This window comes from Sorghum bicolor, chromosome 5 (genome assembly GCF_000003195.3).
Source record: "Sorghum bicolor cultivar BTx623 chromosome 5, Sorghum_bicolor_NCBIv3, whole genome shotgun sequence".
NCBI classification, from domain to species: domain Eukaryota; kingdom Viridiplantae; phylum Streptophyta; class Magnoliopsida; order Poales; family Poaceae; genus Sorghum; species Sorghum bicolor.
Genome location: NC_012874.2, coordinates 69,565,359 through 69,591,905, shown reverse-complemented (window position 1 = coordinate 69,591,905; position 26,547 = coordinate 69,565,359). Strand labels below are relative to the sequence as shown.

Below are 26,547 nucleotides of genomic sequence, written 5' to 3'. Positions count from 1 at the left end.
CAAAGTTGTAGTACTCAATGATACAATATTGTAGTTAATGACTTTTTCATTTGAGATTGTTTATAGTATGTATAATCACAATTCTTACATAACTCAACAGGTATGAACACTTGAGAGAACTTGAACGTCAAGGTCTTGAGTTCAAATCCTACAAGAAACAGAACCACCTCGGCTTCTCAAGACTAGGGACAAAACTAGACGATGAAGGTGATACAGCAGTTGTGGAATGTAGATCAAGCGGATGCTGGACGGTTCCAACTTTTGTGGCTACGCCCATGATTTTCTTCTGCTTTATCTTTGCCTAGAACGCTTAGAAGGAGGTTAGAGGGAGTGTTTCTCTGCTTAATAGTGTTCAACTTTTGGGGCTGATCTTGTAAGCTGGCATCCCAGCAAACATATTTGAGACTGATTTTGTTGAGAGCAAACATATCTTATAACCGGGCCAAGAGGTCTTGTCTAAATAGGGAACAACTGAACATCACGTTATACCATTCAACTTCATCCACAAGAGGCGTCTTCGTCTGCTACCCATGTCGTGTGGGCAGAGAGGACACGCCCCATCCATCCTTGCAGAAGCCATTGGCCATCCTGGCAAATCATAAAGTCTTTGTGGTAATGCTTAATGACCTCGTTTTTCACTACCTTCACAATGCTTGATTTCAGTTGCAGCTGCCTTAGGCCTGCTCGTTGGTTTCTTGTCTGCCATTGATTATATTTCTCAGGACGTTCTAGTAGGTCTGTGCCTTCACAAGAAATGCCATTAAACACATAACATCCAAGAAGAACTTTCTCTAGCACCAATCGAGATTCACTCTCCCTTGGCATGGTTGTGTCCAACATGTCAAACAATGCCATGTAATAGAATAGTGTCTCTCGAAACCGTGACAAGAAGCAAGAGCCATATGAACAGTTCATAACGTTCTGGATGAATACATCTGGTCTCATCTTCTTGATGTTATTGAGGACAGTATCCCTAGGGCTTGGAGCATCAAAGAATATGCTCTCTTCCATCAAGATGCTGAAACTAAATAGGTCAGTCACAACGAGCACCTCATCAGTGTCTGTCTGCAAGTCCATGATAGAAGTATCCTCCCAGTTTTTCACGATTGAGTGGAACTTGAATGAAGGCAAGCCAAGCTCATCGGCACATTTCATGAGCCGACAGCCTATTTTCTCAATCTGCTCACCTCGGAAGCAAATAGGCTTTGGGCGGGCTATGATGGTGATCTTCACCTCTGGTAGGCGTCCTTCTTTACTTGCCAGCAAGCGGAGCAAGCCTGTCCATTGAAACCCGAAACGTGTACCATAATCCACGATATGCAACCTATTCTTACCAACCATGAGCTGCATGATGGTCATTGCTGAAAAAATGAATGTCACATTAACAAAACAGCAAGCTTCAGAGTAAAGGCTATAGGCCTTAAGGAACTCTACAGCTGATGGGTACTCTAACATGAGCAACTGCCAAAGCTGGCTCCCTGTGCCTAGTATCCGTGCCTCTAATCCCTTGGCAAAACAATGAGCTAGCCGTTGGGTGGTGTCCCCTGTTGCTGATGCATGTTGCTTGATCTTCTTCAGTAGCTCACGCGCTGTCATGTGATTGTCCGCTGCCAGAGCCTGCGCACAAGAGATTAACAACCTGCGTATGTCGACCACATTGTCCCTCACCGCTTTGATCCTCCCGCTATTCTTGTTTCTCTTCTCGACGTCAGTATTGTCAATGTTGACACTCTCCATTCCCTTGATGCATGTCTCATAAACATGCAACATCATTTTGTCAATCATGCCACATTTCTCCTCTAGCTCATTATTCATCATAACAGCTTTGTTGGTAGTTCTTACCTCCTCCTCTAGAAGGTGTTCCTTATTGTAACTTTTCCTGACTCTACTATCAATAATGTTGCTTTCCCTGATTTGATTCACCAGCTCATCCCTTCTAAAGATGCTGCCTTTGGGCAGGAGCATGTTGGCTTCTTCCATGCCCTTCAAGTATGCCCCCACCACACAGCTTCCCTTGGATAACGGCGAATAGTGGGGGCTTCCATCACCACGACCTTCATGCAAGAATTCATTGGGCCCCTCACAGTGATCGGTGTTAGTGCCAAGGGAATGGGAGGAGAGGATCTGAGCAAAGGGCTGCTGCACCTGGAGTAACGCAGAGTGATCACTGAGCTCATTGTCAATGTCATCCTCCATGAGCATGTGTGAGATGTAAGGGAGCATCATGTCATTATTAGGAATATGATGGCAGGCCTCATTGCTGACATTGGGGCTCTGGGGAAGGTTGGGGAAGACTGGTGGGGATGCTGGTGGCTGCTCCATAACATCCTTGATGAAAAATTCCTCCGGTGTGGTGGCCATGGTGATCAGTGGTATTGCAGTAGCCCTTTTGGTTAATATATATAATTATGAGAACAACATAAGACGGTGGCTGACTGTAACCCCAATGCTGCTTGATGGAGACTATGGCTCACGATATTTCCAAAGCTGCTTGAATAATGGTTGCAAAAGCTAGCTATACACAGGGCGCATCAAAATAATATTTTGGAAAGATCATTGTAACAAACCCCATTTCTTTTACCTAGTGAAAACAACAAAGCAAGAAGATACAGTCGTGTGATGCAAAATATATTTAAATAAGCCTTCACAGCTAACGTAAAGTAATAGTGAACAGGAAAACAGAGAAATAGAGGAGCAGAGTCTGAACGCCAGCAATAAACAGCTTAGTTAGGTGTTTATATGGCAAATGTGAAAGAAATGAAGCACGGATATGAAACTTAGTCATGTGTATCAATTAGCATGTTAAATTCTTAGTAGCACTTGGGGGTTTGGAAAACTAAGAAACGGTTTTCATTTTCAGAGTGCTCGCTGGTTTGTCTTGCAGTAACAGCTATGGCGATCCATCCAGAAGCAAAGAGGGGAAGAATGGTGTTACCTGAACAAGGAAACCCAGTGCTGTTAGTCTGTCACCTTTGATGAAGCACTCCCAGCAAAGCCTCGCGTGGCTACTCTAGAAGATGAAGACAGAATCATCAGTGCATCACACCAACATGGAGTATAAATTCTGTTCACAGCAGAGATTGAACCAGAGGAAAGCAAAAACTGCCAGGCATCTTTTCTCTTCACGCAATATCTGTCTGCGGTATATACACAAACAACTGCACTGCAGAGCATTTCCATATTGTCTGATCAGCAATGTGCCTATATTGAGGTCTGCTCGAAACAGACAGCATGAAAGGGACCTCTGACCAGCATGTTTTACAATGTTTGACAAGATTTTGTACAAAACTGTTCTTTCTCACATACGTGAAAATTTATGTGTTGTCAAGAATGGTTTTGTGCCTGAAGAAAATAAAACATATATACGGACATACATATGCTTTTGTCATGTATACACAGGCAAAGTGGCAAGCAGACTTCTTCACGTTATGAGAAGGAGAGAAGCTAATACGCTACAGTGCCATGCATGCATGTATGCACCTCGACGTACAACCAAAGAAGCTAGCACATTTCTTCGTGCAAGCCGGTGAAAAGAAGTTAACGTGTACGAGTGAAAAACTAACAGGCGCAGTTGTGTACGTGCGCCTGTATATGTCCAGAATTGGTTGTAGAGTTCATCACGTGTGTGTACGCCGGTCGATCTAGACATGTATACCACGTATAGTTGTATACCAACTGGCTGCGCGCAAGTCGACACCGTATGGTTCGGTTCGGATATAGTATGGGGTATTCTGGGATACTCGCGATATGTACGATCGGTCGATATGTGTGTTTATCGCCAGCTAACGTACATGCATGTCTACCAGCCGCGGGACTTTGAGTTGGCTAAGTATACGTACGTAGGCTAACTACATCTTGCCAGAACCCCACATGTCATGGACTCTATGAAAAGAAGTTGACCAGGTTTAATCAGGTTGAGTTCTGGACGAGCCATCCTCGGTACGTGCAGCCAGAGAGATTTTTGGCTAGTTCGTTAGCAACGTGCCGATAAGCATCGCAGGCTTTATCTTGCATACGAAGGAAGAAGCTGGCAGTTCCGGATATCTCGTGCATGCTAACCAACTCCGGCGGCGCGCGTACGGCCGAGAAGGCTAGCTGCTACCCTAATTGCTTGCCTATATAAAGAGTCTCGAGGTCCTCACGTGAGGGCTAATTACGATCCCCATCCATAGTTCACGAAGGACTGCCAGACTGCTTGCGCGTTCGGCCGTCGGCAAGGAGGGTATACATACGTCTTCATCTCCATCTGAGAGGACTAGCAAACAACAGGAGATGTCATCGTCCACGACATCCATGGGTAAGAAATTAATCTAGTCAATCTAGTATTGTTTCTTTCAATTTTTGCATATCAGTATCTACATCGGCCGGCGTCAAGGCTGGCCGACGACTGGATGACGCGGCCGCCGAGTGTACACTGGTGGACGTTGAAGTCTGGAAGATGAGCTCGATTACGACGGCGGCGGCGAGGCACATGCCATACGTGCACCGTTAGCATATGTATATGTGCAACGATTCAGAAGACATGCAAGTGCAAGAAGCAAATACGTTCGAGCGGGTGTATGTGTGGATATATATATGCTGGCCATGCATGCATCTACACATGTACGTGCAAGCAAAGAACAGGTACAGGCTGCCAGGACCTCGGCGCCGTGATGTGGTTGTGTACATGCACATGCGCACATATACAAGCTATGCATCCACGTACGATGAAGATTCAAGCAAGGCGATGTACAAGTATTCATCCACTACTTCAACAACTCCACGCGATCAAGCTTATGACGTACCACGACGACGCTGCCGAGGAAGTCCGAGGCGATTCAGGCGACACCAACCATGCAAGTGCGATTATGATGACACCACGCAGAGTTCGACACCGACAAGGCGAACGACGCAGGCGGGCATGGCTGATATTCCAGTCATGTTGTACCGGCTCATGGACCGACGAGGCCCTCACGCCAACGCCACCTACATCTACACCAACACCACGCATGGAGAAGTGAAGCGAAGATCGACGACGACGACCACAGCAGCTTAATCGGAGGTACTCTGCGAGTCAGCTCGCCGGGGTAATTAACTGGGAGCCTTCCGAGGCCTCAGGAACCATGAAGACCACATCGCCTTTGTCAGATTGCTGCTAGCAAGTTGTGTAGCGCGCGTTAGGAATTTGTATTTATTAAACCTGATGGTTAATAAAAGTGCATGTTCCTATATTTATTTTTATTATTTTATTTTGTGTACTTTAGTACACTGGCACGCCCGCACTCTTCCCACACGAGAAGCCGCTGTAGGCGGATTTTCTGGTGTCCAAACAAATTGGCACGCCCGGTGGGACATGGTTCTCCTCCCATCTCTGCTGCTATGTGGTCGTCGGATTCGTCTTCGCCTCTTCTCCAACAAACACAGCATGCGACATGATGGTCCTTGAGGTGGAGCTGTCCTAATGAATGGTCCCCTTCTTGCAGGAGGACCAACTAACGCTGCAACCACCCAGGAGCCAGGCCTGATTCAGATTGGGCAATTCATGGTGCCGATCTCTCGACAAGCGGGACCACGACTTGAAGCTGCCGACACCAAGCTGGCGTTCCCCATCAAGTTCGAGAGCACTCGCCCCATGGCAATCCACGAGAGAGCTGGAACAGTACACGGTGCCGCTAACGTCGAGGTCCCGTTCTTGATCTCCTTCGGCACGCACTCTCCGGTGGCGATCTTCGAGCATCGCAATAAGACCTACATCCACCAAACGCAAGATCCCGCACGGTTCCAAAAGACTGAGTCCAAGAAGGCGCAGAAGTTGGCCTTTGCCAAGGCCAGGAAGGAGCGTCGCAACCTCATCCTGGAAGCACGTGCCCTCTTGAAGAAGTCTGCCGTCGCGGAGATCAAGGGAGACGTCCACACTGCGCAACACTTGCGCACCAAGGCGAACAATAGACGCGCAAGCTGTGCAGGTCTACGGTTCCCTACACCAACTCCCAATCAACGCCTGCCCGTTCCCATTGTGGAACACACGGAGGTAGAGTTGCTAGAAGCTTTGGAGGCTGTCTCTGGCAACCTGCGCCGACAAATGACACATGCTCGACATGCATCGAGCCCACATCCACTACGCAACCTCAGACGGAAGTACCGCAAGGTACAACAGCTTCATCAACAAGTCAGTGCTCGTATTGCACGAAGCACTGTTCCAGAGGAGGACTGGTCTCTAGACGTGAGAGACCTTAGTCACAAGGTGTTCGTATACCCCAGCACGGTGGAGCCTCCATATAACTTGTTCCCCGACGATTGGGCGTATGAACCGACCAAAGTTAAGGAGCTCGTGAGGCGCACAATCATGCGGGAGTATTGGAAAAGGCGCCGCTCAAACAAGCAGCCCTACGTAACCGGGCCAACCACCGTCATCGACAATACCATCCCTATCCAACCGACTGGGTGGGTGACGTGCCTTCATACAACGACGACTAGTGACGCGCCATCTTCCAACGGCAATAGGTTTGCACCCCTGCAAGCTCAAGAAACCACGCCTCGTAATGAAGATGTGCAAGAGGAGCTCCGTCGGCTGCAAGACCAGGTGGCCCAATTAGGTAGAAGGCTACATGGTGCGCCAGAGTCTTCCTCAGCTCGATTTAGGAGCGGGGTAGATAGACGCGCGCCAACCTATCGTCCCCAACATGAGCGCCTGACCTTAGCGCCACGTCGAAGGACTCCACCACCCATGCATCGAGGATACATGGCGCCGCCTCCACGACGGAACATGTGGGCAAGGCGTCATGACTACGCTGCACCCCCTCGAGAAACTCAACAACGACACACCAACGACACTCCACAAGTTGGAAGGCTTCCTCTAGTCCCGACTTCCCCAAGACGTGAAGCCCCAACGTTAAGACGACGCGAGGAGAACATGCCAATCATGGCTCCTCGACCTGCTGGGCCAGTGGTTCCCCCATCATTACAAATGGCACCACAGGTTCGACACATGCCTACGGAGAATCAACGCAAGCGTGAAAGGCGTCGAAGGAATCGCCATGCACTGTACCGTGAGCTTGAAGAGCTAGTGCTTAAGCACACTCAAGTTCGCATCCGTGCTGATGGAGAGGTCAATCAGGAAAATGGGAGGATCATGTTCCGTACCTCCCCCGCTTTGGAAGACGATGAGAGGTACCAATACCTTCTCAAGCGATTGACCCCAAAGCCCCGCAAGATTCGACGTAGCGAGGCAACAGGGAAGGAGACCGCGTCTCCTCGAGAGCGTCCCCTAACCATCTTGAAGAGAGAAGGACCACGTGAGGCTGCTCCAAGCATGGCTTCTTCGGAAAGCCTAAGCGAGTCATCCTCAACATCAGCTACACCAATGGAGGGGGTTGAGAAGGTGCCCTCTACACAAGATGGTGAAGCCTTTCCCCAAGCACAAGCTGACGACACAGACATGATAGATGAAACAGCTAAAGTACCCAAGAAGGATGTAGCTATGTGTGTTGCATTAACAGCACACTCGAGGCTTAAATCCAAAGAGACATGGGTCCCACCTCCAGTGACCCATGACTTCACCTACCCTTCTGATGAGGAAATCCAAGTCAATCCCAGGGCGAGCTTTACCTCAGCTCCCTGCCTACCTGTCACTGAAGGTAGGAACGCACTATCCGAAGGGGATGACGCAATGGCGTCAGACATATCTCCAAGACGCTATGCTGACATCGCGTCTCGACTTCCACACAACCTTGATGAGGTACAACAGATCGCTGGTCGAACCGGAGCTAGTACTCGGCTCAAGTCAATCGCGGAACAGAAGGTCAAAGAAGGAAAGAATGATGAGGAGGAGTTTTCGGGCCCCTACACCGATGTCTCCGATTCTGAATCTTCTGCGTCCTTAGAGGTGCACTCCACTGTGCCACTCTTTGACAACCTCGCTCGTTCCATCCCTTCAGACGGAGAGGATTACATTGGTGACCTCAACACTGCGCCGGCCCACATGGCAGGGGAAAATAGTAACCAAAGAGGAAGCTTGGAAGAACAAGTACAAGCACAAGGCGAGGTGATCAGGGTGTTATCAACAAAGTTTGACAACCTCGTCGAGCTAATAACAACCTTGACACGGAATAGGTCTCCTGATGATGCACATCAAGCTCCTGAAGATCCGCAAGTTCACGAGGTGGAGGGCATAGCAAGTGCTCGCCCTCCCCCATTACAAAATGTCTCTGCTTCAGCAAGTGCAGGACCACAACCATCGACGTTAAAAGACTATCATGACCTAGTCGAAGACTTGGTGACCAAGAAGATGAGGCAGATCACCAATGAACACGCACCACACTCGCTCGAGGGTGATTTGGAGAAGCCATACGAAGCATGGCATGATCTTGTGGCCTTCCCAGCTGGATGGCGCCCACCAAAGTTCCGTCAGTTTGATGGCACTGGAGACGCGAGAGAGCACCTGGCCTACTTCGAAGCGGCATGTGGCGACACAGCTAACAACTCGTCGCTACTACTCCGCCAATTCTCAGGATCTCTGACCGGTGCGGCGTTCCATTGGTACAGCCGGCTGCCGATAGGAAAAATTAGCAACTGGACTGACATGAAGAAGGCCTTCAAGAAGCACTTCGTCGCCATGAAGAGGGACATCTCTGTCGTTGAGCTGTCACAAGTCAAGCAACGACGTGATGAACCTATCGACGATTTCCTCATTCGATTTCGAGATAGCTTCGTGCGTCTAGCGAGAGACATGCACCTTGAAGATGCGATCGGGATGTGCATTCATGGAATGCTACAACATTGGTCGCTAGAAGTTTCACGACGAGAGCCTAGGACGTTCAGTGAGCTGAGCTCCGCAGTGGCTGCCACCAAGATTGAATTTGAGAAATCGCCTCAAATCATGGAGCTCTACAAGAATGCTAGCGTCTTTGAACCTGCCAAGCGCTTCAGCTCGACAGCGAAGTTCAACAACGCTGGGGGCAAAATGAAGGCTCAAGCGGAGGCAAACACTGCAAGGGTCTTCTCCAACGCTCCTCAAGGTCAAGTGCCTTTCGTAGGTGCCAGGAATGAACAAGGAGGAGGGAGGATGCGTCTCCAAGACCTTCTCAAGAAGCAATACATCTTCAAACGGGAGCTAGTGAAGGACATGTTCGAGCAGCTAATGGAGCATAAAGCGCTCAACCTTCCGGAGCCACGCCGGCCAGACCAGGTAAACATGTCTAATAATGCTTTATACTGTCCATACCACAGGTACATCGGTCACTCGATTGAGGACTGCATCGCCTTTAAGGAGTGGCTACAAAGAGCCATCACCGAGAGGAGGATCAACCTAGATCCTGAAGCTGTCAACCCCGACTACCACACTGTTAACGTGGTGACTTTGGATACACACTCTCCACCAAGGCAAGGAGGAGAAGATGGAGGATCATGGGTGCCCGTGATGCAGGCTGAGGAGCAACTCGCCCGCATGATGATCGAAGAGCCCCGAACCACATCAGGAGAGACACTTAGGATCGCTCGGGAAGAGACATGGACAGAGGTACAACATCGACGACGATTAAATGGTCGCCCCCCTCAACATCCTCGCACCATTGTATCCCCACATACACAAGGGCAGCTAGACCCAAGTCGGCGGCGCCCACAACCCCGTTTCGTTCCCAAGACGGAGGGAGATGCACCATTCCCTCGTGCAGGCCGTGTGCTACCTACCTTGGCGGAATTCTGGCCTAAGCGCCGGGGGCAAGTACCAAATAAGGAAGCACAAGTAGAGTCGAGCTCTTACTCGACCTCGAACGTGGCAACATGCAATGCAACTTCCACTAGAAGCAATGATGAGAACTCAGGTTCCGAGGAAGTGCTTACAGCTAGGGAGCAAGAAATGCTCCATGGTGGTGACGAGAAAAGAGATGCCCCAGCCGAAGTCAACATGAACCTACGAAGTGGGAGAGCTCTACAAGAACTACCCCAAGCCAAGCAACCGAAGGCAGACAAGGCTGCAAATGAAGGTGCCCCACCATCAGGAGCGCTCGAACCATCAAAGAAGAAGAAGAACCGGATTGAGGATATCGACTACAATGTCGTTTCCCACCTAAAGCGGATCCCGGCGCTGCTAAGTGTCTATGATGCCCTCATGCTAGTGCCTGATCTTCGAGAAGCCCTCGTGAAGGCGCTGCTCGAACCTGAGCTCTATGAAGTGGTTATGGCCAAGCACCGCCTCGTCAACAACCCGTTGTTTGTGAATGAGATCACTTTTGACGAGGAAGATGAGGTGATAGAAGATGGTGACCACAACCGTCCACTCTATGTTGAGGGGAACATAGGAGTCGCGCACCTTCGCCGAATCCTGATTGACCCTGGGTCTGCTGTGAACATTTTGCCCCTGCGGAGTCTAACGCGGGCTGGCTTCACGGTGGATGACTTGGAGCCTACAGATGTTGTCATTTGCGGCTTTGACAACTCTGGGAAGACGACTTTGGGAGCCCTAACTGTGAAGATCCAGATGTCCACCTTTAGCTTCAAGGTACGATTTTACGTCATTGATGCCAACACGTCATACTCCGCGCTTCTAGGGAGGCCGTGGATTCACAAGTATCGGGTGGTGCCGTCTACGCTGCATCAATGCTTGAAGTTCCTCGATGGGAGCAAGACACAACAGCGTATCATCGGCAACATGTCGCCATATACCATACAGGAGGCGTACCATGCAGATGCCAAATACTACTTCCCAGTCGAGGAGTACAAGCACCAGCTTGGTCGTGTCGCACCTGCAGCAGACATCGTGTTGAAGCCGGGCACTACAACACCCGAGGTGAAAGCCCTCATCATGCCATGCTCTCCTTCCAAGCAAAGGATCTCCCCAAGATCTAGGAGGACTAGGCAGGGGGCGGGAGGCATCTCCTCCGCACCCATAACCATTCCTTCATCATTAAATGTGGGAGTCTCTCCATCAACGCCGGTCACCTTAAGGTCCACACGAAGGCCTTTATTGACATTTGCCTCTTCATCCAAGGAGATCCCACGAGATGAGGTGCATCCAAAGTCTGGTGCATTGACCATTGGGAGTTCCACAAGTGGGCAAGGGGGCGCCAAGCCGCTCGTAATGAGTAAAAATGCACCAACAATCACTACAACTCAGGCGTCTACAAGTCAAGCCATAATGGCGCCGGAAGGAGCTGTCAAGAAGAGAGTCGCTGAAATAGAAGGAGTGGCAACGAGCGCTGAGTGTATGCAGCCTCCAGCATTGTACATATCGACAACCTCTGAGTTGGAAGTATGGACAATTCCAGGTCACTCCCCTTCTTCACCGCGCACTATCTTCTATAAGGTGCCACAAGTACAACATTGTGACTTTGTGCATGAATTCCCTAACCCTGATCATGATGCAGACAAAGCACTGACAACCATGAAGGCCGAGCCTGGGATGGCTCGCTTGTTAGAGAAGGCTGGAATTACTCTCGGCCCGAATAATAGAATGCCACCACCACCAACTATATGCGAGCAATGGTGGAGTCAAGCGGAAGCTCTGGTCAAGGCGAAACATAAAGTCCAACCAAAGTTTGGACTTGGCTACCGACACATCGACACCTCTGATGAAGGAAGAGATCCAGTTAATGCCAATGTTGTCCACTGCTTCACCATATCAACCACCACAAATGATGAAGCTAGCCACTCATACCATCCTCGACACCAGGCAGTTGAAGGTGGAGAGCCAGACGCTACACCTGCACCTCAACAACTTGAAGATGGTGGGCAACCTACCATTGATGAGCTTGTGCAAATCAACCTAGGAACTGAAGAGGACCCGCGACCTACCTTTGTAAGCGCCACGCTCACAGAGGAGGAGCGAGAAGATTATCGAAGCTTCCTAATGGAGTATAGAGATTGCTTCGCATGGAGCTACAAAGAGATGCCTGGGTTAGACCCTAGTGTCGCCACTCATAAATTGGCGATTGACCCACAATGTCGTCCTGTGAAGCAAGCACCTCGACGTGTCCGACCTGAGTTTCAAGACCAAGTCATAGCTGAGGTTGACAAATTGATCACAGCCGGGTTCATCAAAGAGATACAATACCCTCGCTGGCTCTCGTCTATTGTCCCCGTGGAGAAGAAGAACGGGCAAGTTCGAGTCTGCGTTGACTTTCGCGACTTGAACCGAGCTTGTCCTAAGGATGACTTCCCCCTACCAGTCACAGAGTTGGTAGTCGATGCTACCACTGGATTTGATGCCTTGTCCTTTATGGACGGGTCCTCCGGTTACAACCAAATCAAGATGGACCCTGTGGATGCACTCGACACCGCCTTCAGGACACCAAGAGGCAACTTCCATTATACAGTGATGCCTTTTGGGTTGAAGAACGCTGGTGCAACCTACCAACGGGCCATGACATACATCCTCGGTGACCTAATCCACCACTCTGTCGAGTGTTACGTCGACGACATGGTGGTAAAGACAAAGGACCGCAAGAACCATCAAGACGACTTGAGGGTGGTGTTTGAGCGGTTGCGTCGACACCAGCTCAAGATGAACCCTCTCAAGTGTGCCTTTGCTGTCCGGTCAGGTGTCTTCCTCGGCTTTGTTGTTCGACATCGCGGCATTGAGATTGAGCCAAAGAAGATCACGGCCATCCTTGAGATGCCATCACCCCATAAGCTAAGTGAGCTGAGGACACTCCAAGGACACTTGGCCTACATTAGGCGCTTCATCTCCAATCTCTCTGGACGCATACAACCCTTCTCTAAGCTAATGAAGAAGGGAGCACCATTTGTATGGGACGAGGAGTGCCAAAACTGCTTTGATAGCATCAAAAGGTACCTTCTTAATCCTCCAGTGTTGGCTGCTCCTATAAAAGGACGCCCTCTCATTCTTTACATTGCTGCGCAGCCTTCCTCACTAGGCGCCCTGCTCGCTCAACATAATGATGAAGGCAAGGAGGTGGCGTGCTACTACTTGAGCCGCACCATGGTGGGTGCTGAACGCAACTATTCCTCCATCGAGAAGTTGTGCTTGGCACTGATCTTTGCTTTGAAGAAGTTAAGGCATTACATGCTGGCACATGAAATCCAGCTAGTGGCAAGGGCAGATCCAATAAAGTATCTGCTCAGTCAACCCGCACTCACTGGACGGCTAGCAAAGTGGGTTCTTCTCATGACAGAGTTTGATCTCACATTTGTGCCGCAAAAAGCTATTAAAGGACAAGCTCTAGCGGAGTTCCTGGCGGCACATCCTGTACCTGACGACTCCCCACTCATCACTGAGTTACCTGATGAGGACGTCTTCACCACTGACATCGAGGCTCCATGGGAGCTCTACTTTGACGGTGCCTCACGAGCAGAAGTTGCCCTCGACGGTACCTCAAGACGAAGAGCCGGAGCTGGGCTGGTGTTCAAGACCCCACAGGGAGGAGTGATGTATCACTCATACTCCCTTCTCAAGGAGGAGTGTTCCAATAACGAAGCGGAGTATGAGGCACTCATCTTCGGCCTCCTCTTAGCACTTTCCATGGAGGTATGTTCCCTACGAGTTCATGGGGACTCTCAGCTCATTGTTCGACAGATCAATGGGGTCTATGAAGTCCGTAAACCGGAGCTCATGCCATATTGTGAGGCAGCTCAAAAACTCATGAATAAATTCAAAAATATTGAAATTCTTCATGTCCCACGAAGCAGGAATGCTCCAGCTGATGCTTTGGCAAAGCTCACAGCGGCGCTTGCCCTTCCCGAAGGTAAACCCGCACAAGTCACTATCGAGGAGAGGTGGCTACTTCCTGCTGTACTAGAGCTCATCTCGGCGGAACAGGAAGTCGACACTGTCACCATGGGGGCCATCAAAGAGGATGACTGGCGCAAACCCTTCCTCGACTACTTCAAGCATGGCAGTCTCCCCGATGATACAGTGAAGAGACGTCAACTACAACGACGACTTCCATCCTATGTCTACAAAGGAGGTGTGCTCTACAAGCGCGCCTACGGGCAAGAGATGCTCTTGCGATGTGTGAACCGTCATGAGGCTGATGAAGTGTTGAAGGAGGTTCATCATGGAGTCTGCGGTGGGCATCAGAGTGGCCCAAAAATGTATCATAGTGTTCGCTTGGCTGGGTACTATTGGCCGGGCATCATGGCAGATTGCCTAGAAGTGGCGAAGACGTGCCATGGTTGCCAAATCCACGGCAATTTCAAGCATCTACCACCAGTACCACTTCACCCGACGGTCCCTTCATGGCCGTTCGACGCTTGGGGCATGGACGTCATTGGCCCCATTGACCCTCCTTCTTCTGGAGGTCATCGCTTTATCCTTGCTGCAACGGACTACTTCTCCAAATGGGCGGAGGCAGTGCCATTGCGCGAGGTGAAGAGCGCTAACGCCATCAATTTTCTGGAGCGACACATCATATACCGCTTCGGAATTCCACGTCGCATCACATCTGACAATGCTAAAGCTTTCAGATCAGACAAGATGCATAGGTTTATGGAGAAGTATAAAATCAAGTGGAACTACTCCACTGGCTATTATCCCCAGGCAAACGGGATGATAGAAGCGTTCAACAAGACCCTCGGCAAGATACTTAAGAAAACAGTGCACAAGCATAGGAGAGATTGGCATGATCGTCTCTTCGAAGCACTATGGGCGTACCGCGTCACGGTCCGTACCCCAACTCAAGCCACCCCATATTCTCTTGTGTATGGGTGTGAGGCAGTCTTGCCTCTAGAGATTCAGCTACCATCATTACGGGTGGCTATTCATGATGGGCTAACTCAGGATGAACAGGTCCGACTCCGGTTCCAGGAACTTGATGCCCTAGAGGAGGGTCGCCTCAAGGCTGTACAAGAACTGGAGCTATATCGCCACAACATGGCGAGGGCCTACAACAAGCTCGTCAAGCGGCGCGTCTTCAGGAAAGGTGAACTGGTGCTCGTGCTTCGGCGTCCTATCGTTGTCACACACAAGACGAAAGGAAAATTCGAGCCCAAGTGGGAAGGACCATACGCCATCGAACAAGTCTACAATGGAGGCGCCTACCAGCTGGTCGATCAACAAGGAGTCCGACCAATGCCGCCCATCAATGGAAGGTTCTTAAAAAAATATTTTGCATAAAAAATATTTTTTTTCTCTCTTTTTCTTTCTTTCTTTCTACCTCTCTGTGAGATGATCAGTATGCATATTCCATTGCACTACTTGGTTGTCTCTCTATGGAGAAGAAACAAAAAACACAAAGGCTCTCCCTATCAAGCTGCAGCTGCAGTGGAGGATTCGACAGCTTTGAGCTTTTCCAAAAGGCCTGGGGCAACAGCCTAGTGCATGGACCCCATGACAAGCCACCATTTCACGGGACGCACGACAGACGCCGAACGTGTTTCCACTGGGGGCAGTGGGAAGATGACTTGGGTCACTCCTAAGCAGCGAGGCGACCATGCTGCTTGCGCGTCCCAACATGAGGTGACACACACTCCGGGGAAGACTATAGGAGAAGAGCAAGAAAAGGGCTACCTGGTGCAACACAAGTTGCATTGAGTGTGCAGCCACTTGCCACCCTGGAAGGTGATAACAAGGGAAAAAAAAAACACAACGCCAGCGAGGATTCATCTAGCGACACAAAGGTGAATGGCTACCCTCCAGGTTCCTCGGATGCTGAAGCAAGCTCCAAGCAAAAAAAAAAAGGAAAAAAAAGAGAAAAAAAAAACAAAAAAAAAAGCAGGAAAGAAAAAGGGTCTCCAAAGAAGTGACCGAGTACCTGCCAAATGAGCCCAATCAATCTCACACCAAGCTCAACATCCAGTGGGAGGCGGAGGTAGTCGTTCACCATCCTCGGCAAAAGCAATGGCGAGCTCATTAGCCATTACCCACAACACAACACCAATTCAGCCATCCCGACGCTCAATGTTAGAGAGCGCGAGTGGACCGTGGTACAACTCAACGCAAGGGAGTCTCGAGCAAGAATTCCTTTCACCTCAGTGGAAACATCAAAGCAGAAGTCCACACATTCAAGCACACAATGGGGCGAAATCATGGGAGCCATGTTGCCATGGTCACGCAACGGCGCCTAATGGTAATGTCCCCTGGCTGTCCTATTTCGAGCTGCTTATATAGCTAATGCTAAAGGGAGAGCCAACATTTTTTTAAAAAAATAAAAAAAAATAAACACCATTCCCTTATTTCAACGATTTTACTTTATCATCACATTACCCTAGCTATGATGATCATCTACAGACAAGCTAGCCCTTTTTTTTTTTTTAAGTAGTGTTGCAGGTCCATCGCTTCGCTATTTCGGGAGCAGTGTTGGTGCGCCAGTGCGGATAGTGCCAATGTTGTGAAACCCTTCAGCCTGACTGGCTCGCACCACGATACATACAATACAGTGGTCGTTAGGTTGATAAACCACACCTTCGGGAGCAGTGTTGGTGCGCCAGTGCGGATAGCGCCAATGTTGTGAAACCCTTCAATCCGGCTGGCTTGCACCACGACACACTACAACACAGTGGTCGCCGGAATTGATAAAACTTCTTCGTCAAGTTACACGGACTTTACACCGCAAGACGAAGATGATGTGAGGGCGTCCGATTGGCTAGTACTGCCATATGGACCTGATGGACACATCATTGGCTGATGCCGCAATACGGCCCCAATGAAGCCCCAGTCTACTTGTTGGCCAATGCCGCAACACGGCCCCAATGAAGTTCAACGTCTACTCGTTGGCCAATGCCGTAACACGGCCCCGACATAGACCATCCTTCCCGCTGGTCAACACCATGACACAGCCCCGACAGAATCCTTCCTGCTGGCCAATGCTACAACACGGCCCCGGCAGAGCTCCACTTCTTCCGTTATGGCCAACGCTGCGACACGGCTCCAACGGAAGTCTCCATGCCATCTCTTGGAGTCGGCGCAACGTCCCCAAGGTTCGGCTTTTTTTTTTTTTTTTTTTCTCTCTCTTTTTGCTTTTGTTTTCTTTTTCATTCTGTTTTTTTTTTCCTCTTTCCTTCTTCTTCTTCTTCTTTTTCTTTCTTTCTCCTTTCCATTTTTTTTTTCTCTTTCTTTCTCCTTTTGCCTCCCCTTCCTCGCTTCGTCTGTATCGGATGCTAAGGAGGCACCTGTGGCGGGGGTGCTCCTTGTTAAGAGAGTTGTTGTCTCACAACCTAGCGACTTGATGCGAGGCGCTCCGCAAAGATGATGGCGATGTCAGGCGACCGAGACATGTGTTACCCCATGTGGGAGATTCAGCTATTATCATAAGACGTGTGCCCGTAGCCGGCACCAACGATCCTACGGTATGAAACAAAGTTTGCTGGGCTGTGGTGAATGCCACGCTTGAACTAAAGGCAAACGGGTGAAGCTATGTCGGTACTGACCCTTATATATGTACGAATTAATTGTAATAAATTGGGTTCCATGAGGCTCTACTCAAAGAGTCTCACAATGTGTACTCATGCGTATTATATATATTGTTGAAAAGCAATAAATAAGCGGCTAGCAATGTCTCCTTGAATTGTGTATTGCTGTGTCAGCTGATTGATTAAAGCGTACAAACAAAATTATTCAAGGAATATTCATATTCGTATACACATACGTAATCCGGCGTTGTGCGACTCGCAAGCCAAGATAAGGTGGTACGCCCCAAGCTTGGCGGCTAACACCCCTGCGGACAACGAGCAAGGACGCATATGTGCTAATTCACAAGCTAAAGATAAAAACGTCATGGCTTGTCGAGCAGCGTCCTCAGTGGCTCCTAAAGGCCTAAGCAACGTACGGCTCGACGGGCAAGCCCGCACATTGACGTTTGTAACCGAGTCGTAGCTGTTCACGATGAAGACTAAATGCTCCATATACGAGCGTGATGGACGTACGTGCACGTATGCAGATGCGAGTGAAGAATAAACTAGTACCTACACACATTCGATCAGGCAACCGTTCAAAGCTTGAGTTCATCCTAGTTATAAAATCCTACATGTGACTGTAGATGACGTATTCTCATACTTGCATGTACGTCCAACCATCGAGCGTCTTCATATGAAAACATGCAAGCTGAGATAAAGTGTCGTGCCCTCAGTCCGGCCGGCAGCTCGTCAATGATGCCGTTACTACTTGGCAACCACGTATTTATATGCGCTTCGCAACGATAGCAGCATATGTCATGTACCAAACTTTGTGAACGGTGGTCATAAACTTCCAGTCATCTTTTTTTTGACAGTAAGTCAGTGGTCAAGACACGCCTGCTGTTGCGCCAGCGGCAGAGTTGGGACCCTTACAACGAAGGCCACCAGCGATGGTTTCGATGATTAGCAGCGGCGCCGGTGTTAAATCAGACACTTATAGTGCTGCGTACAAATACAGAGAGCAGATGTTCGAGCCTATGCAAGCAAGGAATAAAAAAACTTGTACGCCGATCGATCAAGCGGAAAGAGAAACATGTACGTGCATCCACGTACTGATTTATTTGACGGGTATAACCTGTTCACTCAATATTGTATTAATTGTAATAGGAGCATGCATCAAGCATTGCCCAATTTATTTAACTAAGGTTTAACCAGTGGAAACAAACTACTAAAAAAAAAGGACCCAAACATTGGAGTCTAAAGTGAATGACTAATACTATGAAGTAAAGCTCCTATAGAGCCACTACAAACGTGGCCTAGCTATGGAGTGATCTCAGACTTCCTCAGGGAAGGAATACTTCAAGATGAGCTTGATGCCTTCGGACACAGGGTCCTCCAATTGTCCGACTTTCTCTAGCCGAGCTTTCAAGTCTTCTCGGCACTCTTCCAGCTGCTCGAGTCTCGCCCCCAGTGTCTTGGCATGTCCCTGACAAAATTGCATGTGCTTCAAGAGTTTGGACTCTTTGATAAGGAGCTCTTTTTGATGTGCCCAGGCAGCACGGGCCTCCTCCTCAAAAGCACGGGTCTTCTCCTTAAGAGCACGGACCTTCTCATCCAAAGCGCGAGCCTTTTCGGTAGCACCCTGCTGCTCCATCCTAAGAGATGAGTGGTCTGCCTGCGCCCCGTCACCCTCTTCGACGTGATGCTTCAGATCGACCATGGTCTTGGAGTGGGCAGCATCCAGCTCATGAAGGCGTTGATGCCCTTCTCCCATGACAGAATCAACCGCGATAGGGGAAGGAGTTTCACCATCCAAACGCTTCTTCAAATGCTCCTCCAGGCTTTTTAGGTGGTCCATGAGCTGCGCCAAGGCCGCGGGTCGTGGCTCTTCGTACATCACCGCCCAGTAATTTAAAAGTAATTTAATACGGCGAAGGGCCTTGCTCTCGTCGAAAGGGTTGAGCTCCAGCAGGGTTCGGAGGTCCCCCAACTCCTCGCGTATACCATGTCTATCATCAGGGAGCTCAAGGATGAAGGAGGCGTCATCATCCAGAAAGTCAGGAAGGCGAAGCGAGTCCAGCTTTGCAGCAAACCCTTTGGCTTGGTTCATCAGTTGGAGATGTGCATTGTCTTCCTTCTTTAAGGCGCCCAGCTTAGAGAGGGGTGTGTTGTCCTCAGTGTCATCATTGGCTGCCAAAGGAGGTGATAATGAGATCAAAGCCTACGCCACTTATATGTATTGTAGCATGCATGTGTAAAAAAATGCTAGGTTACCTTCCGGGGCTTCGTGGTCATCCAGATATGCAGGTTTGTTTGCTTGCTGGGCCATGATGACATCCTGAAGCGATGCTTGATATCCATCACCCGGCATGACGTACACTTTACCATTGACTGGCAGCTCCGAGTTAGGATCAGCTGAAGGTAGTGTTGAAGCTGGCGCCGACACAAAAACTGGTGCATGAGGAAGTTGTTCGGTAGCTGTGGGCGCGCCATCCGCAATTTCAGCAGGAGGGAAGTCCTGTACGCAGTCCGTGAAAAGGCTAAGTACTTCTTCTAATGAGACTCCCTCCCATGGAAGGAGATTTAGATCCTCGTTCATGAATGACTTGACAAAATTATTTGAAGAAAATTACCACAGTGTCAAAGGAAGTAAAAATAGAAGGTTAATGCGCATGCTTACGTTGTCTTTGCCGTAGTCGGCAAGAGAGATGTTTTCATCAAAGCCTTCTTGCTCGTCCAACTTGATCGATGGGTGCAATATAGCTTTGCCCTACAAATATTAAAGTCATTCAGTATGTTCGCATGCACAAGAAGTATACGTATATACAAGCTCAGAGAATAGGCACACCTGTGTAGTCTTGTATTGCTGCGTGGGTTCAGTGCCTTCAAGGAGAGTTTGACTAGCTGCTGCTGGAGTATGGCTTGATGGGTCAGATGACGTCTTGCTCTCCACGAGCTTGTCGTCTTGGCGCATTTTCTTTGGACTCCTTTGCTTGGATGACATGTCCTCACGTGCGCCGCCACTGTCCGCCGCCGAGTACGATCTCTTGTCTTGAGTTACCTTGGGAGGAGACTGATCCGATGGTGCACTTACTTTTACCTCCGTATAGTCACTCCCACTTGGGCGTAACTTCCTCTTCGGATGAGGCTCTGAGTCGGAGTCACTATCATCCATAAACACCCGACGACGAGGTACGCGGGGCTCGATCTTGTATTGATCCGTAGTATCGTGAGGTTTAGGCTCACTCTTCCGCGAGATGTTCCGACCGTTACGATTGACTCGGCTCCTAGAGTCGTTCTGGCGTGGAGCTTCTATATTGTGATGCTCCCTGCGTTGAAGATCTCGGCCTTCCCGGTTGCCGCGGGTCTTCGTGCTATCCTGGCGTGGAGCATGCTGGCCGTTGTGGTCGTTGCGAGATTGCGACGCGTTCCGATTCGGGCGTTCTTCACGAGCCTTGGGTTCATCTTTACGGGGTGAATCTCCATTGCGCTCGCCACGAGCCCGCTGAGAGCGGCGCTGCCGACCGGACCAATCTCCAACACGTGCATCACCATCACGAGCCACTGCATCAAGAACAAGCAGTCAATTGAAGATAAGAAAGAAGAAGTTAAATAGTTCCATGCATGCACGTGTATATGTCTGTCGACGTGCAAATACGAAAGAAGCTAATTGAAAAAGCAAGGAGGAAACGAATTGACGCAACTAGTTTATACTTGCTGTGTTGCGATGGCTGAGCTCCAAAGGTCGCGTGGACGATGACCTGACTTGGGCACGACTTGGACGGAGAACGACGTGCAGCAAAATTGCAAGTTATGGAAGGTGAGGCGTCTCGTAGATATATATACCACCCTTGGGCTATCCTGTTGTAATCCGGACTATGGAATATCGGAGTCCATGATGGATACGGCAGCAAACCGTGTTGCGCCCGGATATCTTGATAGGCTTCTTCACCAAGACGAGTCTGTACTTGCTATGCGCCGTCCAAACTCATCTTGGTGGGGGGCATTTGTTTGACAAGATTTTGTACAAAACTGTTCTTTCTCACATACGTGAAAATTTATGTGTTGTCAAGAATGGTTTTGTGCCTGAAGAAAATAAAACATATATACGGACATACATATGCTTTTGTCATGTATACACAGGCAAAGTGGCAAGCAGACTTCTTCACGTTATGAGAAGGAGAGAAGCTAATACGCTACAGTGCCATGCATGCATGTATGCACCTCGACGTACAACCAAAGAAGCTAGCACATTTCTTCGTGCAAGCCGGTGAAAAGAAGTTAACGTGTACGAGTGAAAAACTAACAGGCGCAGTTGTGTACGTGCGCCTGTATATGTCCAGAATTGGTTGTAGAGTTCATCACGTGTGTGTACGCCGGTCGATCTAGACATGTATACCACGTATAGTTGTATACCAACTGGCTGCGCGCAAGTCGACACCGTATGGTTCGGTTCGGATATAGTATGGGGTATTCTGGGATACTCGCGATATGTACGATCGGTCGATATGTGTGTTTATCGCCAGCTAACGTACATGCATGTCTACCAGCCGCGGGACTTTGAGTTGGCTAAGTATACGTACGTAGGCTAACTACATCTTGCCAGAACCCCACATGTCATGGACTCTATGAAAAGAAGTTGACCAGGTTTAATCAGGTTGAGTTCTGGACGAGCCATCCTCGGTACGTGCAGCCAGAGAGATTTTTGGCTAGTTCGTTAGCAACGTGCCGATAAGCATCGCAGGCTTTATCTTGCATACGAAGGAAGAAGCTGGCAGTTCCGGATATCTCGTGCATGCTAACCAACTCCGGCGGCGCGCGTACGGCCGAGAAGGCTAGCTGCTACCCTAATTGCTTGCCTATATAAAGAGTCTCGAGGTCCTCACGTGAGGGCTAATTACGATCCCCATCCATAGTTCACGAAGGACTGCCAGACTGCTTGCGCGTTCGGCCGTCGGCAAGGAGGGTATACATACGTCTTCATCTCCATCTGAGAGGACTAGCAAACAACAGGAGATGTCATCGTCCACGACATCCATGGGTAAGAAATTAATCTAGTCAATCTAGTATTGTTTCTTTCAATTTTTGCATATCAGTATCTACATCGGCCGGCGTCAAGGCTGGCCGACGACTGGATGACGCGGCCGCCGAGTGTACACTGGTGGACGTTGAAGTCTGGAAGATGAGCTCGATTACGACGGCGGCGGCGAGGCACATGCCATACGTGCACCGTTAGCATATGTATATGTGCAACGATTCAGAAGACATGCAAGTGCAAGAAGCAAATACGTTCGAGCGGGTGTATGTGTGGATATATATATGCTGGCCATGCATGCATCTACACATGTACGTGCAAGCAAAGAACAGGTACAGGCTGCCAGGACCTCGGCGCCGTGATGTGGTTGTGTACATGCACATGCGCACATATACAAGCTATGCATCCACGTACGATGAAGATTCAAGCAAGGCGATGTACAAGTATTCATCCACTACTTCAACAACTCCACGCGATCAAGCTTATGACGTACCACGACGACGCTGCCGAGGAAGTCCGAGGCGATTCAGGCGACACCAACCATGCAAGTGCGATTATGATGACACCACGCAGAGTTCGACACCGACAAGGCGAACGACGCAGGCGGGCATGGCTGATATTCCAGTCATGTTGTACCGGCTCATGGACCGACGAGGCCCTCACGCCAACGCCACCTACATCTACACCAACACCACGCATGGAGAAGTGAAGCGAAGATCGACGACGACGACCACAGCAGCTTAATCGGAGGTACTCTGCGAGTCAGCTCGCCGGGGTAATTAACTGGGAGCCTTCCGAGGCCTCAGGAACCATGAAGACCACATCGCCTTTGTCAGATTGCTGCTAGCAAGTTGTGTAGCGCGCGTTAGGAATTTGTATTTATTAAACCTGATGGTTAATAAAAGTGCATGTTCCTATATTTATTTTTATTATTTTATTTTGTGTACTTTAGTACACTGGCACGCCCGCACTCTTCCCACACGAGAAGCCGCTGTAGGCGGATTTTCTGGTGTCCAAACATACAAATGGTGTTGTACCATCTGTTTTAGAAGAACTGACACCACAGATTGATTTCCGTCAGTTGGGGAACTCAAGGCAATTTCTATTTGCACTCCAGTATTGTAGGATCCAAAAAAAAAAAGGCCAGTAAAAAGCCTTCGGAATCAATGGTACTAGACCTTTCTATAGTATCGTGTGTACAAGTCCAGAATGCAAAAATACAAGAATTACTTTTTCTCTATTAATACATGTCGGGCAGCCCTCATTTCACAAAATAAAAAAGAACCACAACAACATGCAACCATAAATGCCAGCAGTAGTAGCCTGAGTGAGCAAATTCACAATCACAGGCAGTTTCCAAACACCATGCTGTATCATTCAGCGTTGGAAGAACCTAAACCTCTAGAAGCGGCATCTGCTGCAACCCATGTTGAGTGGGCAAAGTGGACACGCCCCCTCCATCCTTGCAAAAGCCATTGGCCATCCTGGAAGATCAGGAAGTCCTTGTGGTGGTGTTTCATGACCATATCTTTCACTATCTCTACAATGCTTGTCTTCAGTGGCAGCTGCCTCAGGCCAGCCCGTTGGTTTCTCATCTGCCATTGCCTGTACCTCTCAGGGCGTTCCACCAGGTCCGCGCCTTCGCAGCTGACGGCATTCAGCACAGAGCGTCCAAGCACAACCTGCTCTAGCACCATCCGAGACTTACAATCCCTTGGGATGGTTGCATCAAATATGTCAAATAGTGCCGTGTAATACAAAAGCATCTCTCGAAACCGTGACAGGAAGGACGAGCCATACGAACAATTGTAGACGCTCTGGATAAACACATGTGGTCTCATCTTGCTGATGTTATTGAGGACGATATCCCTGGGGCTTAGGCCATCAATGGATATGATCTCATCCGTCAAGGTGCTGAAACTGAAGAGGTCATTCACAACAAGCACCTCATCAGCCTCTATTTTCAGGTCCTCGATGCAAGCGTCCTCCCAGTTTGTCTTGATAGTGTGGAACTTGAACGAAGGCAGACCAAACTCATGGGCAAATCTGCCGAGCCGGCACCCTATTTCCTCGATCTTCTCGGTTGGGTAGGATTTGGGCTTGGGGAGGCCTATGGCAGTGATCTTCACCTCTGGCAGGGCACCTTCTCTACTCGCCAACGAGCGGAGCAAGCCTGCCCACTGGTATGCAAACTCCATACCATAATCAACGATGTGTAGCCTGCTCTTACCCACCATTGCCTGCATGATGGTCACCTCAGAGAAAACAAGTGCCATCTTGTTGAAGCAGCAGGCTTCATAGTAAACGCTGGAGGCCTTGATGAGCTCCACAACAGAAGGTCGCTCTGCCATTAGCAACTCCCAAAGCAGACTCCCCGTGCCCACTAGCCGTGCCTCCAGCCCCTTGCTGAAACATTGAGCCAGCCGTTGTGTGGCATCCCCTGTTTCTGATGCGTGCTGCATGATCTGCTTCAGCAGCTCTCGTGCCCTCGAGTGATTGTTCACTGCCACCTCCTGCGCACAAGAGATCATCAACCTGCATATATCGACCACATTGCCGTCCCTCATCCCCTTGCGACTACCACTATTCATGTTTTTCTTTTCCACTTCACTGTCCATGGTGACACACATCTTGTCCATGCCCCTAATGCACGCCTTGTATCCATGCAACATCATTTCATCAAGCATCTCATTGGCCAAGTCGTTCTCCTCTTGCTCCTTGGTCATTGTCATAGCTTTGCTTGTTCTTGTTATCTCCAATTGTAGATGATCATCCCTATCCCTACTATGCCTCTTCTTCACCCCACTGTGACTGCTGCTTTCCCTGACTATGTGATTCAACAGCTCATCCCTTCTAAAGTTGTTGTCTTTGGGCAAGAACTTGTTGGCCTCTTCCATACCCTTCAAGAACGCCCCCACAGCATATGTCCCCTTGGATAAAGTCAAATTGAGCACGGTTTCATCAACATTATTACCTTCATGCAAGAAATTGTGGGACCCCTCCCTGCTGCCAGCGTTAGTGCCAGAGGAAGGGGAAGACAGGATCTGAGCAAAGGGCTGCTGCACCTGGAGTAGCGCAGGGTGATTATTGAGCTTCTCGTCAATATCATCATCCAGGAGCACGTGTGAGACGTAAGAAAGCATCATCTCATTAGGGACGACATGATGCTGGCCCTCGCTGCTGCCATTGGGCTCCTGGGGAAGGTCGTCGGTGAAGACAGGTGGGGATGGTGGTGGCTGCTCCATGAGACCCTTGCAGAAGAATTCCTCTGGTGTGGTGGCCATGGTGATCAATGGTAGTGCAGTCAGTGGATCAGTAGCCAAGATGAACGGAGGACTTTTAATTTGGTCGATGGTTCCTACAATTCGAATGCAAAAGATGATGCCTACCTGTAAGTCCAATGTTGCATGGATAGTGTCGATATGATGGCTAACGATTACTCCAATGTTGCTTAGGTAATGATTCCGAAAGCTAGGAGCTAGCTATTATTTTTGGAGAGACCATCGAAACAATCCCCATTTGTTTTCCCAATGGAAGATAACAAAGCAAGAAGATGTGTGTCGGGACACAACAACGCGAAGCATATTTAAATAAGCTTTACAGGCTAACGTAAAGTAATACAGTGATTAGCAAAACAATAAAGTAACTGAGTTTTCACGCAAGCAATAAACAGCTTCGATAGGTGTTTATATAACTGTTTTTGCAAATGTGAGAGAAGGTACGTACGGGATGGCAAGCTGAGAGGCGTCCAAGAAAAGACTCTTGCTGGCAGTGGCATTTCCGCGAACACCTTACGTCCGTTCCCCTGTACGCACTAGTACAAGGTACGACAGAACCTGCTCTTGGGGTCTGGACACAATCCCGCGCAAGATGAACGCGCCCCCAGCAAGGTCCGCTCCAGGCGCTCGCTTTCCACCAGGTCCGCACCCCCAGCAAAGGTCCGCTCCATGACTACTGTTGGCGCTCTCCCCTTCCGGCGATGTGCTACCTCCCCTTCCGGCTCGCACACCACGTCGGCTCTGTTCCGGCTCTCGAGGGAGTGTAGTAAGGTGTAGAGCACGTCGGCGGTAGACATGGCGCTTGCAGCAGCCACGGAGGAGCCTAGGAGCAGGCCGACGGGCAGGCGGGAGCGGAGGAGGTCCCGGACTCCGTCTCCCGCGAGCGGAAGCCAGAAGAGGAAGAGAACTATCTCCTGCGATGCGACGATCTGGGCCGCATGCGCTTGATCGGACGGCAGGTTTGGAACC

At 49.5% G+C, this 26,547-nt stretch overlaps 1 protein-coding gene across 4 annotated transcripts; it reads right to left on the bottom strand.

Annotated features, from left to right (window-relative positions):
• On the bottom strand, nucleotides 20–26,537 carry LOC8070203 (scarecrow-like protein 9). Of its 4 annotated transcripts, none has more exons than XM_021461975.1 (3): nucleotides 26,027–26,107; nucleotides 2,936–3,010; nucleotides 20–2,581 (listed from the first exon to the last, which is right to left on the bottom strand). In XM_021461975.1, exon 3 carries the CDS (start codon nucleotides 2,359–2,361, stop codon nucleotides 499–501), a length of 1,863 nt encoding a protein of 620 aa, XP_021317650.1. In that variant the 5' UTR covers nucleotides 2,362–2,581; nucleotides 2,936–3,010; nucleotides 26,027–26,107; the 3' UTR covers nucleotides 20–498. The 4 variants fall into 4 exon arrangements, with proteins under 4 accessions (XP_021317650.1, XP_021317649.1, XP_021317647.1 ...); XM_021461974.1 differs by lacking the exons at nucleotides 20–2,581; nucleotides 2,936–3,010 and adding exons at nucleotides 23,434–25,230; nucleotides 25,366–25,658 and having other exon boundaries at nucleotides 26,027–26,537; XM_021461972.1 differs by lacking the exons at nucleotides 20–2,581; nucleotides 2,936–3,010 and adding an exon at nucleotides 23,434–25,658 and having other exon boundaries at nucleotides 26,027–26,537.